Source organism: Labeo rohita, chromosome 11 (assembly GCF_022985175.1).
Source record: "Labeo rohita strain BAU-BD-2019 chromosome 11, IGBB_LRoh.1.0, whole genome shotgun sequence".
Classification (NCBI taxonomy): Eukaryota; Metazoa; Chordata; class Actinopteri; order Cypriniformes; family Cyprinidae; genus Labeo; species Labeo rohita.
Window position 1 is genome coordinate 784041 of NC_066879.1, and position 23914 is coordinate 807954.

Consider the following 23914-nt stretch of genomic DNA (forward strand, 5'->3'; position numbering starts at 1 on the left):
ATGTTTATTTTTAACCTTTAACCTTTAACCTCATACAAAGAGAAACTGGTTTATTGTCCTTATTTCTGCAAGTAAACAAAGGGCTAAAATGTGTCAAGACAGAACTATTCCTCACCATAGTCAAAAATGTGAACTTATTAACAGCTTTAGAAGTCCTCTTTGGAGTTGGTCAAATATTGATCTGCACACCAAAAGTATACACATTACATTACTTTAACATACAGTGTATGTTATGTTTGCATGAGGAGTACACACTAAACAAAATGAGCTTACTGGTGCTACTTCAGGCTCATATAATGATGACTATGCGTATTGCCTTTTATATTGTGGATGTGCTTCTCATAACCTTTTTTAGAGGTCAAACAACATCTATTTCCTCTGACAGCAATACTTAGAGAACAGATGATATATGACTGAGGAAAAAAAAAAAGTGGTTTCCCCTAATACTCTCTGTATTCTAAGTGTGCATGATTATTTGCAAGGAGGATAATCTGAAAATGGCCAAATGTTGGAAAATGTATTGGTCTGGCTGACTTATTAGGGTTTGTCACTATTTGTTTCCTCACAGCAAAGCCAAACTGGAAACAACATGAGTTAAGGATGTGGGAACTTCATTTATGTGTTTAAACACTTCATATCTAACATTTTATCTAACAACTTTAATATATGTATGAATAGTTTTATAGCATTTCTTGGCTTTACATTAATATTTCCAGTTCATTATGCGGTGGAAACGAACATTTTCACAATTCGAACACTTTGCTATTGCTCAGCATTATATAATGCAACATGTTTATTAATAATGAGGCGACATCAGCAGATCTAGTGTTGCTGGACTGAAAAACTTGAATCGAGTTTGTTAAAAAACGTTTACGTGGTTTCGCTCTGCTTTCTTAGAGGCCACGTTGCTCAGGCGTAAGATGAAAGAAGAACTGAAGATCTTGCGATTGTTTTCTGCTGCAGATAGAGCTGTAATAGAGCTGAGCGTCACTAACGGGTTCTCCACTGACCGCGGCGCGTCATGCACAGAGCGCACGGGGAAGAATGGAGAGGAGCAAGACCTATAGATCACTTTAAATTCGCATACATGCATTATACCTACAGTAGATAGATACCCTTTAGTATCGACGTGTATCCTTCACTGCATTGGAGAGTTTGGATATTAATGTTGTGCGTTTCACACGGACCTGGAAGAATCTTTTTAAGAGGAATATCAGAGTGAACCGCGCGGAATTGCTTTTATTCACGGCGGTTTGCACGAGTAAGGTGAGGTTGCACGTCATGGATACCTTACTGGCATTAATGCTGGCGCTCTCCCTGAGCGCATCGTGGGGATGCCAGTTGCCCCAAGACTGGAGACCTCAGACGGAAGCGTGCCGCGCAGAGCTGGCAGAGATCATAGTCTTTGCCAAGGTGCTCGCTCTCCACAAGGAGTCCTACAGCGTGTACAACTACCTGCCGTGGCAGTACGACACGGATCTGTTCTTCTCCGCGGAGATCGAGCTGCTGTGCGATCAGGCATGGGGCAGCATGCTGGAGGTGCCAACCGGGTCCAGGTTCAACGTCAGCGGGTTGGGATATTTCCCCTGCTACTCCTACAGCGTCATGGAGAATAACTCGTACTATTTCTTTTTAAGGTAAGATTAAATCGCAGTATGGATTTGCTCACCTTAAAGGTGCACTCAGTAATTACCATAAAATATTTCTTTAATTAATTTATTTATTATGGGGCTAAGATGAAGAAATGAAGAGTCCAGACAAAGTCTTTAATATGAAGGGTCTATGTTAAGATCTAGCCATGTCATACAACTGACCACATAATACTACTGATAACCCATCCCATTTCCCAAAACGCATTATCCTCTGCAGAGTCGCAGGGGCCTGGAGCCCATCCCAGCATCTTGGGGCACAACTACTGATAATAATAATAAAATAAATAAATAAATATATAGTACATACTACATATAGCTCCTAAAACACAGATAAAACAAATGATAAACAGCTTTAGCCTGAAGTGACAGCAGTTAGTAAATAAACTCCATACATCCAGGTCTATAGGTGTCAGTAAAATATCCAAACTCACTGATGGCAAATAAGAGCACTGCAAATCATAAATTTAAATAAAAAAAAAAAAAAATAAAAAATAAAAATAAATAAAAAAATAAACACATTTAATATTATTTAGTTATTTTAATTCTAACTCTTGTAATTTTATTACACTTAGCAATTTTTTAATTCACAAGTGTAAATTTTTGTACTGTCATTTTTTTTTTTCTGGTTGATTATTTAAGTTTTTTTTTGTTTTGTTTTTTGTTTTACTTTCTATCTGGTATTATTTTGTATTTTCTCCTTTACACTGAAAAAAATAAAAAAACAATTTGTTGAGTCAGCTTAAAATAACTTGTTACCCTGCTGCCTTAAAATTGTAAGTTCACTCAACTAAAATAAGTTTATTCGAACCTAAAATGTTAAGTTGTACTAAGTAACAACTTAGATATTTGTGTTTGCTAAACTTAACAGATGGGTAAGTAACCCAGCTGCCTTAAAATTTTACATTAATTCAACTCAAACATCTAAGTTGTCACTTAGTATAATTTAACATTTCAAGTTGAATAAACTTTTTTTTGAGTTGACTAAACTTAAAATTTTAAGGCAGCCAGGTTACAAATTATTTTAAGTTAACTCAACAAATTTTTTACAGTGTACTGTTTTTGAGGCTGTTGTGGTTTTGTACTTGTTCTGTAGTGTTATGGCATCAATTAAAAAAAAAAAAAAAGTCATAAATTTGGTAAGCGTGTAAATGTGTAAAAAAAAAATGTGTAAATGTTTAGCATGAGTCATTCCATAACATTAATTGGCTTATTAGGGATGGCGTTTTAGATTTTAGATAATTGGTTTTGGGATTTGGAGTTGCTTGACAGAAGGGTAAAAATACTGAATTAACAAAAGTTATTTTGTGACACTGGGATGGAACATGACCTGAGCTGGCTTTAAATCATATATCTGCCATAAGCATGAGAACTCAGTATCAGGACATTGGCTTCTCTCTCTATTTTCATTTATAATTAATGGAAAGTGGCTAACTTTGTGTATAATGATTATGGATAATTTGTATAATGATAAAACATCTGTCATTATAAAACATTAGTCAGACTTAATTATCTCCAGCTTGTCTTTGTTTCCATGTTTATGGTAAGAATGAAATCACTTTGGCAGATGAACTTACAAAAGATGAGGTAGTTAACAGACAATTCCTGTAGTTTTTTTTTCCCCCTAATGCAGTGCTATAGTAGATTCATCAGACTCAGCACTTTTCTGGCCAAGTCGTTTACTGTGACAGGCAGCACCTCACATACTGAATGTCCCAGGGCTGACAATATAACCTGTTTTACCAAAGCAATCTTGCTTTTTGGACCATAAAACAGCTGTAACTAATAGTTTACAAGAATTTACATAAACATTATGCACAGAGAAAACCTGCAGACATATGAGGGTGGTTCCTTTTGGTGATACGCGTTTCAAATCAAACATTTTTGACACTCAGTAGTTTCTTTGCATCATAAGAAAATACTGCTGTTTTTGGTTCTTTTCATAGCTAGCATTTTAAGTACCATAAACACTCTCCTTTAATATTTTCATATATTTTCCACAATTTAAAAATGAAAAGAAAATGTAAAATATGTATTGGCACAATGTTTCTTTGGTCATGATGGAATCACAGCACACCGATGGTAAAATTGTATATGGATTATACATACATATATACATTTATGCATACATAATGTCCACACAGTAATTACTGAAATGGTTTCTGATTAATTCATGCTATGTTTGGATCAGTACATTTGTACAGTTTATATTACATTATATATATTTTTTTAAATAAACAGAAAGAGAGGATGACGGCATCAGATTGGTTTTTATGTTATTCTAAAATGACCTGACATTAATTCTCTGGAAAGATTAGCTAACTTTCATGCCTCTCACATGATCCAACATAAAGAGTAAGAAACAATTAAGAAATAATTGAGGACACATGACCACAAGTATAATTCATGTCTGTAGCACAAATGGTGCTCATCTGAGTTTAGGAATATTGAAAATGATTTTTGCTTATAATAAATTATTAATATTCTTGAAACATATGTCAACCAGTCATAATGTCATAATGAATTTAACAATGCCATATACATATACATGTACAGATATAATCTCCATGGCATTGTTACATTCACACTGAAACACTGAAACTGAACGCTGGAATTGTCTCATGATAGCTTTGTTTGAGGAACGGTCTAAGAAAAGTCCAATATTTAAGCAAGTGTGAAGCAAAAATGTGATAAACTTGAATGCAAATATTATTATCTGTTCTACATTTTTAAACTGGCACTTCAACACACATACAAATCAGTTCAGTGTCTGTTATGTCAAACTGATGTGTTCTGACTACTGACTTTAATAAGGTTATAATCCATATGGAATCCTAAATGAATCTTTATGGTACTTTTATGGTGCTTTTTTATCTTTTTTTTTTTTTTTTCTCAATAGCAACTCATCCACTATGATTGCATTAAAATGGCATTCAGTGCTTTCTTTTAGTGGTCTGACAGAAAACAACAGAATATGATTTTGGAATTGAATGAAAGTAAAATGACAAAAGTTTGGAGAGGAACTGATCCTTTACAACTAATGGAAGATCTGGTGCTTTGTTTATCCTTACTTTCGACTTTAATTCATGTTATGGGTGCCGAATCAGAAAACATTTCCATTCTCCTTTTTAGTGACTCCCATATTTCCTGTTAAATGCTCCAAACAAGAGTCCACAAAGCCGCTCTAAACTCATCATGGCATTCAGAGCATTGACTTAATTCCGGAGAAGACATAAAAGGGAAACACAACTTCAAAATGGCCTACTTTTTGAGCAGGGTTGGATTTTGCCTCAGTACACATGCACAACTTTTCTTCCCTGCCTTTTAATGTGCCATATGTCATGAGTCTAAGCCATGAACCAATCAGACAGCTGGGTCTAGTTTGGCAAGACAATTCTCACCAGTCAAACCATCAAAAGCCTGAGAAACTGGAGACACTCTGCATGGAAACAATAATTAATGCAATATGGTGCACAGAACAACTGCATTCAGGTTTTCTTTGAGAGGCTCTCGATTTAGTGGACAGCTATATCCTGGATAAAAATGTGTAGGACAACAGGAAAAACCCTTCAAGAGGTTATTGGTTAACATTATGGTAGAATTTATAGCAGGGTTGGTGGCACTTGTAAACACTGCTTTTTTAAAAAAAAAAAAAAAAAAAAAAAAATGAGAGATGTTTGCACATATTTACCTTAAATATATTGAGAAATGTATTATATTGCAGAAACTATGCAAACTTATATACAATCTTACATCCCATAGTACATAGAACATGTTACAATCAACAGTTTATCCAAACATCTGTATTTCAAACATTTTAATAAAAACATGCACTTTCTTTTAGCAAATATTCAGTGCCTTGCCAATAAGAACATGTTTACTAAATATTTACCTCTAACTCAGAGTCTCTTTTTAGAGTCTCAGAAGAGTGTAACACTCAGCCCTTTGGAATGTATTTAGAAAATGAAATCTCGCCTTTTCTTGCCTTCACTTTCCTTTAAGGAACAGTTCTCCCAGAAATAAAATTCTGTCATCATGTCCTCACCTTCACATCTTTCAAAAACACCAAAGAATATAAAAGAAGAAAGGATTGACACGCTCCTGAAACATCGGTTCACAATGACCATGTCGAGCTTCAAAATAACAGCCTTTCTAATGCATTACAGATAGAAATATGCCTTTTTGCTCTTTAAGGTGCTCAGCACCCATAGTCACCATGAACTGCCATCGTATGAAAAAGAGAAGCGTGGACATTCTTTAAAATAATCCTTTTTTGAAAACTAACAACAGACCAATTTTCTGAAGCTGAGACTTAAATGGCCTTCCAGATATAGACAGTTGAGTACAAAATGATTCTGGAGCTCAGCTGAAATCCATCAGAGAATTCTGGAACTCTAGTTGGATCTAGATGTTCCAAGTCTGGCACTGAGCAGAGGTTTTGTAAAAGCCCCTGAGCTTCTGATGCCCCTCTAAAGAGGCTGAATTAGATCCAGATGGAAGGACTCTCTGCTGTCAAGGTCCAAAGCCAATGTTTCCGTCAGGGAAAACGGGATATAGAAGCCAGGTGGAAAACTATTCACCTCAAACCCATTTCCCTCACTGTGAGCAACAGTGTTTTGAAGCCAACAAATTTATGAACAAAGCTTACATGTGATTTCATATGCCTGATCTTATAACATCAGCGGGAAAAGACAGCAATTTTCCAGACTGTTCACTAAACTGATATAGATAGATAGATAGATAGATAGATAGATAGATAGATAGATAAAAAATGCAATAAATGCCTCTTGGGAATTCTGTCTCTAAAATTGAAAAAAAAAATGCATTGTTGATTACAAGTATGTACTGCAAACCATTTAGCTTGCAAAAAAGAGATTTTCTTGCAGGCTGATGGTGGCTGAATCACACATCAAATAAAGGAGGACAAGTGCAGTGGAGAGTCCGTATGAAGAGAGTGTCTCATTTCCTCACATTGTGCCAATGTAACCATGGTTTTCGTAATAATATTTTTAAAACCACCCTTGAAACTTTGATAACAGACTTTCCTCATTTCCTCACTGCTGGGAGGTGTGTGTGTATGTGTGTGCTGATGTGTGAAAGTTTGCAAGACTGCAGGCCGAAACAGCAAGAGACCAACCAAAGAACAGCTTTGAATCACAAAAAAGCTTACGCCAATCACCCGTAATGAATTCTTCACACGGATACAGATGCGGGGACAAGAGAAAGAGCATGCTACATGTATAATTCCAGGGACACCACACACTGCCTAATTACCTCTTATGTTGATTACATACATTGTACCCATTACTATTTTGTTTTAAATGCCCAAATGCAAACACGCACATGTAAAGAACACAAATAGAGCTGTTCCAGCATACACTTCCCCTCTCCTTTGCCATTTGTCTGCCTAAAAATATATGGGTCATTAAGTGTCCCAAGTGGTTGTGAAATGTTAAATTGCTGAGGCCCACACAGGAGAAACAAAAACACACAACGAGTGTGTGTAGCATGATTTTGTAGTGGTAATTTCATGTTTGATACTCTCCCTATAGCATGTATTAACATTGCAACAGGCTGACATTATACATTATAAAGCAATATTTTACAGCTGTTTCTGCTAAGGTGTTGCTATGAGGTTGCTAAGGTGTTCAGAATGGTTTTGAGCATTCTAATGTAATGGAAGCCAGCTGGTAAGAGCTGCAGGTAAATCTCACTCCCCTGATCTCAAGAGATGCATTAGCAACTGACGTCAGAGGCTGCGGTCTTTAATGTTTTTGTTAGCACGCCTGACTTCCATGCTGGAAATATCAGTTTAAAGGGAAGTAGAACCAGAGGGTTTATATTGGTGCCGTGACCCAGATGGGAGTGAGGGTATTGAGCGTGACGTAGGCCAGCTCGTAAGAGCGGTGTGGGAAAACCCAAGGACTTTATACAGAAAGACTGTGCACTCCTATTACTTATGAATGGGAGAAAGTGCGACGCCCAATATGGCGAATAAGCCCCGCCTTCTAAACGAAAGAGCCCATCGTTGATTAGTAAAGTCATCGTGTCACTGCAGCTGCCGTTAGATGTTCCGTTTCCTATAGAAACAGGCAGCGTTCTCAAACTGCGCATGTGCGCTGGCTGGTCTACCATCAAATTTTTTAACAGTATTTAAACATAAGAAACAAGTTTCATGAGCATGTTGTTGTCAAATTCCATTGGTGTTTTCAAATATGACATTTAATCGTGACCTGATCTCAAGAGGAACACTATACTGACTGATGATAGAGGCTGTGGGAATCATGCTAACAACATGGTAGTAACATGCTAATGATGCTAGAAACATGTTAATCATGCTAGAATCATGCTAGTAATGTGCTAGTAACTTGCAAATCATGCTTGAATCATACTAATCATGCTAGAAGTATGCTAGCAACATGCTAGTAACTTGATAATCATGCTAGAATAATACTAGTAACATGCTAGTAACATGTTAAACATGCTAACAACATGCTAGTAACATGCTAATCATGCTATCAACATGCTAGTAACATGCTAATCATGCTATCAACATGCTAACAACAACAAGCTATCTATTTAACTATTTATCTATCTGAGACTGTATTGCCTTCAAAACATTGCACCTTTAACCTTTTAAAACTACTTTAAACTTCAAACTATTTCTGACTGAAGAGCATCAAACTTAAAACTTTTTAAAACTTTTTTAAAGGAGAAGTTCAGAACAACAATTTACAAATAATTTACTCGCCCCCTTGTCATTCAAGATTTTCATGTCTTTCTGTCTTCAGTCGTGAAGAAATTATGTTTTTTCGAGGAAAACATTTCAGGATTTTTCTTCATATAATGGACTTCATTGGTGCCCTGATTTTGAACTTCCAAAATGTAGTTTAAATGCAGCTTCAAAGGCTCTAAAGCGAGGAAGAAGGGTCTTCTAGCGAAACAATCGCTCATTTTTTTCGAAAATTAAAAATTTGTATACTTTTTAACCACAAAAGCTTGTGTAGCACAGGCTCTGGGATGCAAGTTCACAACACTACGAATTAGTGATGGGTCGTTCTTGAATGATTCTTTCATTTTGAACAAATCTTTAATGTGACTCGGGAAGAACGAGTCGTCTCAGGGAGTGATTCGTTCAGTCGCGCATGCGCAACATCCTATTAGGTTCTGTACTGGAATTAGTTCACCTGTTTTGAGTCTTTGGGTTTTTCGAGTGGTTCGTTCATCTTATGGGGCTGTCACGTGATGAACGAATGACTCAAACCCGAAAACTTGTCAGATAAGAGGTGAGGTGAGCTAATCATAGACTAAAGACCCAGGTAAACAATGAATGAATCTTTTCTGTTTCATATAGCATTATAGTTTTGTCTTGTTTGTAGTGTGATCAACATTTGTGTAAGCAGTAGATGTGTTAGGGAGGTAACACGTAACATTTTAATTATATTTTGCTAAAATTAAGGAAATGACTCGAAAAAAGATTCGCTCATTTTGCTGAACGAAACTCAAAGGAGTGTGTAAAATGATCCAAACTTCCTATCACTACTACAAATCACATCTAAGTTCATCATCTGTGTACTCCGGCTCAAAAAGGTAGAGTATGGCCAAAAACTCCATCTTATTTTCTCCTACAACTTCAGAATCGTCTGACATCGTTGTACCTTTTTGTTTGTAAACAGCGTTTGACTTACTTTCACTTTCTTAGTCTTTGCGCGTTCAATTTGTAAACACTGGGTCTGTAGTTCCGCCTACGTTCCGCGTGACCTTTCGACGTGATTCAATAGTATGTAGCATCGTGAACGCACATCCCAGAGCCTGTGCTACACCAGCTTTTGTGCTTAAAAAGCATACAAAAAATTGGGATTGTTTAGAGCCTTTGAAGCTGCATTTAAACTACATTTTGGAAGTTCAAAATCAGGGCACCAATGAAGTCCATTATATGGAGAAAAATCCTGAAATATTCTCCTCAAAAAACATAATTTCTTCATGACTGAAGACAAAAAAAAGACATGAACATCTTGGATGACAAGGGGGTGAGTACATTATTTGTGAATTGTTGTTCTGGAAGTGGACTTCTCCTTTAAACTTTTAAACTTTCTGGTCCGGCTTTTTCAAGCCAACATAAGTTATTATTATTAATTTACTTTTTGATAATTTACCATCCACTACATACAATTGTAAGTCACACCTTTTCTCAATAAGCCTGATCATATATCATTGATGTCCATAGCACAGACCATGAGGGAAGATACTGGGGTGTGTTCAAATCATATGTTAATCCATACATAACAATCATTTATCATAGTAATGTAGTGTGTGTTGCATTTCTTCTCAGGATGGATGAAAACTACAGCATCATTCCTCACGGAGTCAACTTCCAGGACCCCATCTTCCCTGACACAGCGGAGAACCATCGCATGTTTGCCAGTTTGTTCCAGTTTTCCAACTGCACACCTGGCACACAGGTTCACATGTACACCCCAGACTGGGAACTACAGGAGGACAACCGAGTGAGCTACTTTTTATATATTAATATAATAATAATAATAATAAACAGCAAATGCAACTTTCACCTGTTTTGGCTCCCTGATGGTTCCTTAAGTTGTTTTGTTAGGTTTGAGGCAGATTTTACAGTCCTCCAAACTAAACTGTATTTAAATTATTATTATTTTTTATTTATTTATTTTTTTCACAAAAAATGTTGGTCGTGTACTTAAATGCGTTCATGCTATAAATCCTGCCTCTTTTTTGTATGCGTGTTCTGTTTTCGCGAATCAGTCTGAATAAACAAATAATAGTGTTAATGGTAAGACTAATTAAAAAGTAAATAAACAACTCATTCACTCAGATGTCACTGATTTATGCCATGTTAAAATCAAACCTGAAAGGACTTTAAAACACAGTCTGTTCACAAATAAAATATAGATGTAAACTGACATTTGTTACTACAATTTTATATTTATTATTTTTAGAAAACAAACAAAAGTATGTCATTTTTATAATTTATGTAAGTAATGTTTAGTCAAACTAGAAAATGTCTCAACATTAAGTATAACTAGAATGTGAATTTTCATTTATGTTCTGTCCTCGCTTGCCGTGTGCTTGTCTATATGCACTTTGATGGATAGTATTAAGGAGGCAGACATTTCATAGTGAGCAAAGAAGTGTGGAATGGCAGTCTTGCTTGTTCAGGTTTTTTGCATGTCTGTTTGTGGTTCTCCTGGCTTATGAAAATAAATGAGGGACTCTAGCAGAAGTTTTGTGGCTATTGCATGTTAAACACAAAAATCAACAGTGCAGTGGAAGATGTGTCTAAACATCAGCTAGTCGTCCACAGAAATGTAGCTAGAACAAGCAATAAGCAACTCTTAAAAATCCAAACCAACTGACATTTTCAAACCTATATTTTACTGTGAATTAGTGTAGTTTATGTCTGGGCCCCAAGTCTCAAGAGAATTAAGAGAAATGATTGCTGGGATATTAACATTCCTCTGTAGACATCTTTTCTTCTTTAGCCCTTCATTTGCGAGAGAGAACATGTTTCTTATAATGTTGGCTGAATGCAAAAACTCTAAACCAGAGGTTTTCAGCCTTAAATTGCAACTCTGCATATGTGTGTGTGTTAATAATGGAACCTAAACATGTGTTATGGACCACAAACGTTTGAGAATCCTATAATAAACCTTCATGTAACATGAATTCATACTGTTCTGAGTTTTTTTTTTTTTGTTTTTTTTACCATATGGAGCCTTTTTGCATAAATTTGCTATGGTTCAGTGTTGAATTACTATGTCAACACTGGTTTGCATGTTGCTGAATTACACATTGTCAGCTTTATCAAAATTAATAAATCATAGTACACTCCACTGTTCTTTTTAATGACCTTTGTCGAGAGGCTGGTTTCAATCACGTCCTAAATTCACATTAAATGTTTCAGTTCTAGTAATGCAATCAGAATAGGTTAGGTTTACATTAATTGCCACATTTCTTCTTGTTTCAGTAATCAGTGCAGGCCAATGCAATAAAATAGTCAGGCTCTGTTATGATTTGTTCATATTACTTACAGGTATGCAGGCTAAACATGTTTAGAAAATTAAAATAAACAAATAAATAAATAAGAAAATTAGTAGAATATGCTGTTCTCTTTCAGTGCAATTAAGTAAATTCTTTTCAGTGCAATTCTTCAAAATTCTTCTTTTTATGTTCCATATAAGAAATACTAACAAAGAGATTTAGAACGGCATGAAGGTGATTAAAATGATGACAGAATATTGCCCTTAAACTGTCATCAGACAAGCAATCCTGTCTGCAATTTGTAAAGAATATTAATAATAACATTTGCCTTTACCATAAATCTGTAAAAAGGTGAACAAAACATTGACCCTCATAGGACCTGAAAGTAACAGCCAATAGATATCAAGCCCATTTTCTTAAGTTCATGCACAGAAAGGTTTCGACAACAATGTTTATATTGGCCAACTTGGTTTCTTTTCTCCATAATATCTGCACTGATGCCAGCAGTACTTTTGCATGACCTTAGTTTCCTAAATTCCTTAATATTCCACACTGATGCCAGTTTTTATATGTTTATATCACATAACTCTACAATCACATCTGAACTACACATAGGTTCAGGTGCAAGCCAGATGGTTAGAGCTACCCATGGAAATCCACACTTACAAAAAGAGTCCGGCTGTGACTAATTCGCAGATGTAATACCTTTCAGCCAAGACTTAGGAACACATGTCAGAGGCAAGCTCTGAATGCTTTGCTTTCGCCAGAATTATGAAGTTACCATTATATAACTAGAACAATAAATGCTATCAGAGGTTTCTGCTGCTTTGAATTCCACTGATAATCAGAGTCTGACTACAGAATGCAGCCAAATGAATCAAGCTCTCACTTCATCATACTCCTTGTACTTTAAAACACATGCCTCATCTAAGTCGAGCAACAGAGGAATTTACACCAAGCTCTATTTAAAAAAAAAAAGTCCCATGGCCTCTCTGTGTGATTTTCTCCCCATGTGCTCCGTGACCTAGTTTTCCTCTTGTTTGATTAGTCATTTGACTCACCTGTGTCTCGCTAATTACCCCTCGCTAAACCCTGTATAGTGTGGTCTGCCCGTTGTTTCTTTTTCTGGTGTTAAACATCTTCCTGATGTCTGTGTTGTGCTATGTGTGTGTTCCTTTGGATGTTCATTAAAGAGTGTTGTTCGTTATTAATCATCGTCTCCTCATTCCTCGCTCCTCTCACAGTAGCAAACTCTAACAGTTCTGGATGCCTGTGATTTTGTTTTTGTAACATTTTTCTTCTGGTGACACCTGTGAGAGGTTTGTGAATATTTGTACTTTAAATTGTCACAAATCATTGTCTCTTTTACAAGTTTACTTTAGACCATGTTCATAAGTATGGGAGCCAAACAGATGCTTTATGTATTTTTTTACTTGCCTATTGATTTCTTGTTTACTTCATTTCCTTCAGTTATGGTGCTCCAATGTGCAGAAGGCCTTATTTGAGGAAGAAGAGAAAGTCAAGAACCTCTCCCAAAAGGTGAAGATCCTGGAGAAGGCCAACAATCACCTGAGAGACAAGGTGAAGAACATGAAACGTCTCTTGAGGCAGGCCAAACGAGAGACAAAAGAGCCGGTTCAAAGCTTCAAACAGCTTCACGAAGCTGAACCAGAGTTACCACATCCACAACAGGACACCACCCAGGACCAAAAACCCACTCTCAGGAAAATACTGCCCAAAAAGCTTAAGAACTAAAAGCCATTTCTGCACTGGGGGAAATTTGATGATTGAAAATTACGATGTATTGGCAGATCCACAATATCAGAATCTATGAAGATAGTGCAGCTGCTTCAGCACAGAGTAGGTTCTCATGTACAGCAAACCTTCAACTGATTATTCTTCAAAATGGATAGAGAAAGAAATTCATCTCGCAAAGAGGCATTAGACTAGTTCAAATGTACTTCAATGACTGTTAAGAAACACATTTTTTATATAACTGACTATAAGATCATCAAAAGCCACAATAACAATGCTTTCACTTAATCATTAAAGCATCCTTTATCAAAAAATGTGAAAACACTGATATACAGTACCACTGTCAACCACAACATGAGGTTTAAAGCCAATACAATCCACAGTGTTTTTGTGAAAACAAATTTGATCATTCTGCCTATAGCAGCAGATGTCATTGTTAATCAGGCAGAGCCTGACAAGATTGTGGATACAGCTCAGTGTCTTGAATCTATTTGGCCAGGTGTTTATATTTGGCAAAGTGTAGCAACAATGACTTTCAGTCTACAAATTAAACACACACACTTTTCCCATTACTGTAAAAATCTTTCATCAGAAAACTCCACATGTATTTTATAGTGTAAGACAGACTCAAAAAAAAAAAAAAAACCTGGCGTTCACCTTTTGTTTAAAGGGTATCACACATAAAGTCTTATTTGAACTTTTATGGCTAAAATGTAACCTTAAGAGTGAACCTACATTGTGTCTCTTTAATTTAGGATCAGCTTTCCTTTTTACATTTGAGTCCAATCTTTCATTCAATAATAAGTTTTGTTTTAATTTCTTATGAGTTTTATAATTGCAAACAGGGTGCTGAGCACCTAATATGTACCTTTTACTCAGTGAAGCCTTTCTTAAAGTGAAATTGTTCATCATTTAAAGAACAATTTACTGAAAAGGTTTTAAAACTGTTTTTTTTCTTTTGGTTGTTTTTAATACATATGTATTATCAGTTCCTGTCTAACACATCCACATGTATGTCAATGAGTAATGAAATAAACATCACATTTCCTTTAATGTTTGTCCATTACTTTTTTTATACATTTCTTTCATAGGTACAGATATCATACAAACCCAATGTGTTTATTTTGTGTCCAAATAATGTTTTCTAGACTGAGAATAGGCTTGATTGTCCCGTTTAAATGGATAGAAAGTAGTGGGTGATATATTGCATGCAGAAAGTACAATATTGCATTCAGTCCAAGATTCTTCACTAGAATAAAATTTAGTCAATGAGGCTTCTGAGACCCGAGATAGATATTCTTCTTCCTTTTATGTCACATCTCAGGAATTTGAAACCCTTAAAGGAACATTGTTTCCAAACACATAAACACGTTGGCCAAATTTCTACTCAGAATCACTTTAGACCTTAAAATAGGCTGAACTCTACTGAGGATACCAAAAGGGATATACAGGCTGTCTGTGTTTCTCCCTGCATTTCAGAAATGAAGATCATTTATGACTTATGCAATGTGATGCTAAGCCAAATATAAAGTGCAAAGTAAAAATGTTTCCACAGATCTTTCCTATAACTTTTTTCCTTGTACATATTCAAAGATCTATCTTTGAATAGTATCTGCTTGACTGTGGATTTTTTTTGGTAGATCCATTGCTTGATTATTATTTCTCTATGGTATTTCCAGAACATTCAAACCATATAATTTTGTGTGTGTGTGACTGTTCATTAAAAGGTGTGTGTGTGTGTGCGTGTGTGTAACTTGGAGTGACTCAAAAAACTTTGCAACATATTCTCTTTTGCGATCAACTGAGAAAAGTGATTTTGTGGTGACTGCATAAAGCGGTAAGATGTTTTGACATTTTGACTTCTTATATATTTCCAAACCAACCACAGAACTGCTATTTTTAATAGGATGCAGACATTGGATGACCCTTTCCAATGACCTCTTTATAAAGCAATATATCATTGTTGTGCTGCATCCTGCAAGAATCTGTCATTACTCCATTAACATACTCTGAAGAAGATACACACAGCGCATGTTCTCAGTCAAGCTGCAGAACAGATGTCTTGACAGTATGGTGTGGTGCATTGATCTTCCCTGGACATGTTATATTAATTATAGATATAGCTTCATTGATTTGTTTATTTTAAATGTATTTATACGTCTGTTGAGATTTTCTGTGAAATGCTGCATCTCATTCAGTTTTAAAAACTGGTATTTCCTAATTGGAAGAATGCACTAGAATGCTACATGTTGTCAGATTCCAAACTTTCAATTTCCTTTTGTACAAATCATGAAGGTGCATGAGGTTGGCGTTGTGTATTAAAGCTTTAATGATAAAACTGTATATTACAGTTTTTCTCAATTGCTTAAACACATTTCTTGAAATTATGCCTCGCTTTTGCGATAACCTAAACACAAATCCGTAACTTCTAACTCAATTCCCTGAACTTACTATATTCAGGTCAAAATGAAGCTCTCCACTCAAAACAACTCAATCTTGCTGAAAAAAACAAACTTTGCTCTCAGACATGACACACAAACCCTCAAAAACACACACACTACAACACTGTTTTACACACTGATGAGATCAATTCAAAACAATACTACGAAAGCTGGTAATAAGTGTTGCTTGGAAGAAAAAAAAAAATCACATGATGAACACAAAAATGTATGCATTTGTGTTTTAATCCTTAATTTATTGTACTGTAAAGTACATCACAAAACAGCAAACAACAACAAAAATAATTATTCTGCCCCAGCATCCTGTCTTTGGTCTGGGACAGACCAAACAACCTCCTCAGGATCACAGACTAAATTGGCTCTGGACAGGCAGCGGGGGTAAAATCCTCTTGCATGCCTGACCCAACCCTGGCATGCATCAACTAAAATATATAAGACTGCTTGTTTCCTTGCCCTTGCCCTTCCTATTTCTCTTCCATGTTGTTGTCGTTGTCCTCCTTCTTCCCCTCCTCTTCCTCTTTCACTTCCTACTCTTCGTCTTCGAAACTGCATATTACTGTATGTGGGATATTGATTGAAAAAGACCGGATAGGATTCACAGTTACACTTTTACTAGTGGTCTAACAAAAAAAAAACAAAACAAAAAAAAAAAAAAAAAAAAAAAAAAAAAAAAATATATATATATATACATATATACATATATATAAATACGTTACAAAGTCATTGTGAAATAGAAAAGAAAAAGCATGAGATGTTGAGATGTACCTTTGAGCTATTTCAAAGAACTGCTTTATCATTGGTTGATCTGTAGTCTCGACATTAGCAAAAGTCAATATTCACTTGAACAGTTCATGGCAAATCTACAAAAAGTCTTATAGAAATGTGTAGAGTATGCTTGACAGTTTATGACAACTGGATCAAAAATTTAGCATTTACTGCAAATACATATACGATGAGCTAATGCCTTGATGTTTTAAGGGGTAAGACTATAGCAACAACAATAGGAACTGATAATGTAGGAAATAGCAGACAAATCAGTTGCATAATCAGTTGCATGAATGTACCAAAGCAAACGCAACTTGTTAAAAAAAAAAAAATAGAAACATTTTATGATATGTACAAGTGACTAGACGATGTGGAGGTTGAACAAGTAGTATTGAGAATGTCATTTCTGATCTGAGAAATGCACCAAACTGTAAGCTGACTTTGGCCCTTTTATCTCCATCGAAGGTTCTGATTGGTGTGTGACAAATTTTGAGTCCTAGTGTTTCCATTTGGGTAATTGTTTTCTAATTGAGCTCAAACTTTGCAGACTTCAGTTAACAATATTGAATGCTAGTGCTTTCTAAATGATCACATGGTGTAAGCACTGAGAAATGTAGGGATTTGTGTGTAGAGTTTTGCAGTAACAGTTCACCAAATCTGACTCATGTGTTAAAGCAGGGAAATAGTGTTTATAGTTCAGGGAAATGGGTGTGCTTTTTGAAAAAATGCCATTATGGTTTTGAAATTTTAGTTCAAAAGACTGGTTATAGTGTTTTAGCAATCGAGAAAAACTGTAATAGCTAGCATAAATAATAGCATAATAACAAAGTATCTAAAAGTATGAGACAACAACAACAACAAAAAAACATAGGCCTACCATTAAGAGCTGTGCTTGCACAAGTTCTGCACGATCGTCTTCACTAATATCCTCTGCGTCTCATTCGGTCTCAAATGGATAAGCAATAAAGACGACGCCATTGTTTACAATACAACCGGTGTTATGGATCAAATGGGGATCATGTTAACTGGAGATGCGCGCGTGCACGCAAGTATGTTTACCTGGATTTCCAGCAGATGGTAGACGACGACTGATTCGTCACATGCGAAATTGCACAGATCATAGATTAAAAAGGTGTTTGACCAGTTGTATACATTTGGTATGTATGCATAATAAAGCGCTTTGATTTCTCATTTCACGCAGTTTTAAGGAAGTTTACCACGCTCCCATGTCACGCTCACAAACCACGCCCACGTTAAAATGGGACAATCGTTTCAACGAATGATCAAACTCCTCAACAAACTGAAGCAGGGTTGCCAACTGTCACGAATTTGGCGTGAGACGCACGATTTCAGGCTCTGTCTCACGCTCTCACTCTGCCCATGTAAATCTCATGCCACATTGGCAACCCTGCTTGCGATTTTAAACAAAGTCAGCTTTCAAGTGTTGTAAGTTTTAATACTAAATTCAAACGATAAATACCGTTTTGGTGCACTCAATGTTGCGGAAATCGTAAAATGTGGCGCTTTTATCGCCAGAGCCATTGAAAAACAGAGCTGCGACAAGCTTTGATCTCGCCGGCGTCGCCACCACGTGGTCAAGTGATTCACAGAGCTCCACAAACAAACCAGCCTTGACAGTACATTTGAATGTGTTTAAGTAGGATAGAGAAGACAGCTTCAATACACAGGTATTTGCAGCAATTTTTGGTAAACATTACAACATTGATTTTCATATGCATTGATTTTTACGTCGATGACATTTACAGTATAATTTTATTCTGGAGAGTGATGGAGAGGCAATTAAACATGGTTTCATTACAAATAAAACAAACAAACAAAAAAAAAATTGTGTATTATTTAAGGTTGCATAGAGAAAAGGGTTTTAACTTACAATGCAAAGAAGCAAATTAGAGATTTTGTGGTCAGAAAAAAGAAAAAGAAAAAAAAAAAAGGAGGTAGGTACCTGTATGGCTCTTTACTAAATATGCATGTATCTAGATTATTGCAGGTCATACCTGCTTACTTGATTAAACACTATATTTTTAAATGTGAAATTTAAAAAGTGATTAACCTACATCCTTTTTTAATGATAACACACAATGAATGCAAGCAAATACTGAATTTATACCAAGTTTAAAATGCATTCAGCTGCATTTTTATCCCCTTATATGTACAGTATATACACATAAATAGATATGAAATCGAGCTGTACATTGTACTGTACGTTATGCTCAGTTAGGTTCATGAAATTAAATGTTGAACATTTCGGTTCATTACTTCTGCTTTTCATTTTTTACATACTACATCCTGGGCAACATTTTTTTGTTGTTGTTGATGTTGTATCTTTGACTGTACACCAGTTGAAAAACACTGCATAAAACCAATTTCAGTGTGGGATTAACTTCTTATTTGGGATTAATTTGACTGATTTACACAAAATTTTGCATGTATCATCTTTAGATACTAATGACAAAAATTGATCAAAAGAATTTGAATAGGTCAAACCGTTTAGAAGATATACGCCAATACATTTTGTAGTCATTGCTCCATGCAATTATTTAAACTATGTATTCTAAACCATTTGATGAATCCAGATTCTTTCGATAGTGTTTTGTCATGAGGGTCTCTAGATCACACATTGACAATTTGGTGTTAATTGGTGTAGGACGATTTTGAAAAAGTAGATTTATAAATCAGCTCAAAATGGTTGAATAATTTTATGCATTGTGAAAATCTGAGATATACGTTTTGTTCAGAATTTTGTTTTGCAACTTGTATAGTTGTGGAGATATGAGCAAAAACGTAAAAGTACTTATTATAGTCCCTGTTGAAAAAATCAGCATATGCTGGTTAGGTAGGTTTTGATGCTGGGATTCTGGTTTTTAGCTGGTTTTAGCTGGTCCTGGACCAGCACATGACCAGCTAAGGACCAGCATAAACCAGCTGAAACCAGCATCCCAGTATCAAAACCTACCTAACCAGCATATGCTGATTTTTTCAACAGGGGTGCCAACTATGGTCTGATCGGGGTGTGTGTGTGTGCACCCGAGTAGTGTGGGAGATTTGTGACCATCCTGCCAAACTGGGTGTTTCTATGGCTTACGGTTTTGGCTGGCCAGACACTTTTAGGGCAGAAAAAGAAAAAAATCAGTACAAAAACAATAGGGTTCTGGCACCTTCAGTGCTTCAAGCCCTAATTAAAGGGAAAAATTTAAATGTATATATTTACAGGTGAGTTTTCACAGCATACTGGTATCAAGGTTTGTTTAAGGCACCACAGTTACTCTCTCGCTTTGACTTGGTTAACAAGCAAAGAATTCACCCTTTCTCAGCAGGCCCAAAGATCCTTGCCAGCCATAGAGGAGCATGAATGGCAAGAAACCAGTTAAGGCTTGAGGTAATTCCCTGTATGCAAAATACACAAAAGGTAGCCATTTGTCCTGATGGCGTTGATGCCCTGTTGCCAATATAAATGCCCCATTAGCAGCATGGTGACAGTGGTTTCCTTGTCCGTCAGGATCTTCTCTGGTATGTTGACTCTGGAGAAGAGCTGGACAAGGGTGAAAGTGAAAGCGAGAACAAATATGTAAATTAAATACATACATTTTCTGCTGGAACAGGTGGCCAGCCCAGGGGACTGAGTGTGCTAAACGGAAGACAATATGGCAACTAGTGTTGCACGATATAACAGTACTTAAAAAGTATTGCGATATCCTGCTTTTAAAAACTGTACAATTCCATATTTTACCAGTACTGACACTTTACGTGTGACGCTCGCGGTGTTTTCAGTCTCTGCCGCCTCAATATACGAGTACATGAACACATGAACATCATCTAGAACTGCTCTGAGAGTCACTTCATCAGCATTTTACTGTTTCTTTTGCGGAAAGCTATCGTCATATAATGAAGACCCTAAACGTCTTCACAGCAACCCGTCAAAATAAAAGTTCAGTTTAACTTATAATATACTACTACTAATAAAAAATATTGTTAAAACAAAACAATGTTTTACCAAAAAAATATATTTACCAGTATTTATTTACCAGAAAATTGTAAATACGCACAGTATTTCTAAAAAAAAAAAAAAAAAAAAAAAAAGAAAAGAAAAAGAAAATAAATAAATAACCTATAATAAATGAATTCTTTATCAAATCTAATTATCCTTTATAAATTCATTAGACATGCTTTTGATTATTAAAATGTAATGAAATGATTTAAATAGAATCCAGAAAATTAATGGAAGCAGAGATTCACAAACAAAACTGAATTTGAGAAAAATAATAAAACGTATTTCATAGGGCCTTAAAAACATCATTTTTGTTAAACTTTTAATAAATTGCTGTTGAATTCTGTAAGTTTCATGATTTCAATTAGTTAGACATGCTTTTTGATATATATATATTTTTAATGTAACCATTAAAATAGAGTCTAGAAAAATTAAAATGGAATTTAGGAAAAAATAAAACCTATTTCGTTTATTTCCTTTTTTTTTTTTTGTAGTTGTTTTTTAGTTTGTTAATTGCATCTAGGTTCTTATTATTAATAACAAAGGCTCCCGTTGACTCGGTAGTTGTTCACCATAATCCTGTGTAGTGGCACTGGCACGTGATTATTTTTTTATTTTTTTAAGGGGGGGGTGAAAGGCTTTGTTTTAATAGATAAAATAACAATGATCTCCATTTGGATCATCTATTATTCAATTACTTTTATTGTTGTTCTATGTTTTTTTCATAGTATCAGTTCAGTAGTAGTATTTTATATTTTAGTCAGGTATCGTATCAAAATCAAAATTTTGGTATCGTGACAACACATTTTGGCCGATACGGCCACATTTTAGGTAAACTGCTGTGAGACAGAACAGTCATGTAAATGTCAACTGTTATTTTCTTTAACTCACAGCTTTTGATTTAGAGCTACTGTAGTCATTCACATTTCATGCATCTTGTCCAGAAGTTGATTTTTTTTTTTTTTTTTTTTTTTACTTCCCTTCCAGCTTGACATTGTCATAAAATGCACTTCTTACCTTCAGTGGACATTTTGCACCTTAACTACAAAGTCTGGAATGCTACGCAGAGCAACATATTTGTATTCATCGGGGTAATTAAAGCTGTCTGGACGATTGGTGAGATGGGGCAAGAGAGGGGAGCTATGAATAACCATAGTCTTGTAACCTTTGGGCCCTTTTTCTCTCTATCCGAGAGACAACAAAACAACAAGACTGCCAAGAAAAGCAGTGGAACAAGACGCATTTTAAACACATCGCCAAAGGCATAACAAAGGCTAACACTGCACTCACATAGTTCAAGAGTAAATGAAGGGATGGACCAGTGCCAAGCCATTCTGCTCAGCTGCAGATGGTAGAAGAGCAAACCTGCTAGATTAGCTTTTTGCACATCTGATTAGCGGATGTTTTGTTTTTTTGTGGGGTGGGGGGTTGCGTGCGCATTCAAAAATCTGTCTAAAGACACAGCCTTCCAAGCATGTTTTATGGCCCACAGCATCTCAGACAGACAAGAATGCTGGCAATAATACAGTCTCTAAAAGCTGATGTGTTTAACAGTTTTCCCAGGTTTTGATTCACTATAGAGCAGGTTTCTCACCCTAAAATTTCCCCAGATCATTCAGATCATCATTTAAACAGAAACAAATGTAAATTCAGCAAATCTATCTCTATTATCAGATACGTATGTATGTATGTATGTATGCATGTATGTACCAGGAGCACCTTAAAAAACCACAACAAATTCCTTGTGTGTTTGCGCACACTTGGGGAATAAAGCTAATTCTGATTCTGATTAATGTAACACTTTATAATAACTAATACATCATTAACAAACATTATATAATGCGTAACAAATCATTAGTTTATATATATATATAGACTTTAACATTGTCCATCATTTTGCTGGACAGGGTGGTAAAAATTCCCCGGCATAATCCATTATTACCCGTTATTATAATTTTCATATTTTAATTAAAATAAAACATTTAATTGCTTTTATTTTTGTTCACATTTTCATTTTTCATTTGCAGTGTTTAAAAACAACAAAATATGATAGGGCTGGGTAAACAAAACAACAACAACAAAAAAAACCAATAGATTCTTATTTTAATTAACTAAAATTGTGTCACCAAAATGGAGTGTATAATGTAGTTACGGTATTTCGAAGCAGGGCAGTAGACTGGACTATGTTCTCATCCCCTGTATGATCACTTTTTTTTTGAATACTTTTTTAAGTAATTTTTCTTTTTGATTTATATTCATTAGTAACAGTAGTTCTTACTGAGGAAAATGAAACATTAACAAAAATCAACAGGAGACAAAGGGAGGTTGAGGAGACTTTTCAAAGAGGTTACAGATTCTCTCAGCACTGTCAGTGCAGAGTCAGATTGGTGGAAGAAGAAGTGTTTCCAATACTCTTGGTTTGGCCAGCTTGTATCACACAACAAATTAGTAGTCAGGACTAACAGGAAACTGAGATCATTGCTTTAGGAGAAAGCCCTGGGAATTAGGCAAGCAATGAGGGGAAGATCTCAAAATCTGACAGAACTAAAGGAATGACATCAAGGAGCATTTGACAAAGATAAAACTTATTACAATCTGTTCCAGGGCTCTTGAAAATACTTGTAATATAATATGACCATTACAGGGTGGTCTCCATTTAGACAATGTGGGCCCCAGTTGCCTTTGTAAAATTGAAGATAAGCATTGCGGATGACTGATAGCCAGTCAAAAAACACTGGTTGCACTCTTTTGGGGTCGACACCAAGCAGGGAAAGAGGGAATGGCTAGACTGGAAGAAATGAGGCAGAAAAGTTTTCATCACCCTCCAGCAGGAGGTGTTGACTGACAAGGAATGGAACGGCATCGCTGGTGTTCGGCCCTGAGCTCACTGTGTACTGCACTCAGACCGCAGTGTGTACGAACTTGAATTTCACAATAGTGGATTTCATTTAAAAGTTATGAACAGGTTACATTTTTCCTTAAATCTCATTGCTTAATGCTTATTACAGACGGTTCCTTAAATACTGTTAAACACAAATCTGAGTAATTTACAGTGTCTACGAAAAAGTATTAGGCTTGTATTTGACTACCTTTATGGTCTTTTTAATTTTGAAAGAAATTCAAAATTAAAGAAAAAAAAGCATTATAAAATATTCATAATGTACGCTGTAATGCATTCTATCTTTTCATAAATAATTTTAACAAAAAATAAAATGCATAATAATATTTGATGGTTTGCTTGTCGTGTAATATAAAGGCTTTGAGTAAAG

The 23914-nt window shown here is 35.6% G+C and overlaps 1 protein-coding gene across 1 annotated transcript; it reads left to right on the forward strand.

The window, feature by feature from the left end:
• Positions 1–828: 828 nt before the first annotated feature.
• ccdc3b (coiled-coil domain containing 3b) lies at positions 829–14468 on the forward strand. The gene is made up of 3 exons (XM_051122055.1): positions 829–1637; positions 9982–10156; positions 13131–14468. Exons 1-3 carry the CDS (start codon positions 1282–1284, stop codon positions 13413–13415), a joined length of 816 nt encoding a protein of 271 aa, XP_050978012.1. The 5' UTR covers positions 829–1281; the 3' UTR covers positions 13416–14468.
• The last annotated feature ends 9446 nt before the right edge of the window (positions 14469–23914 follow it).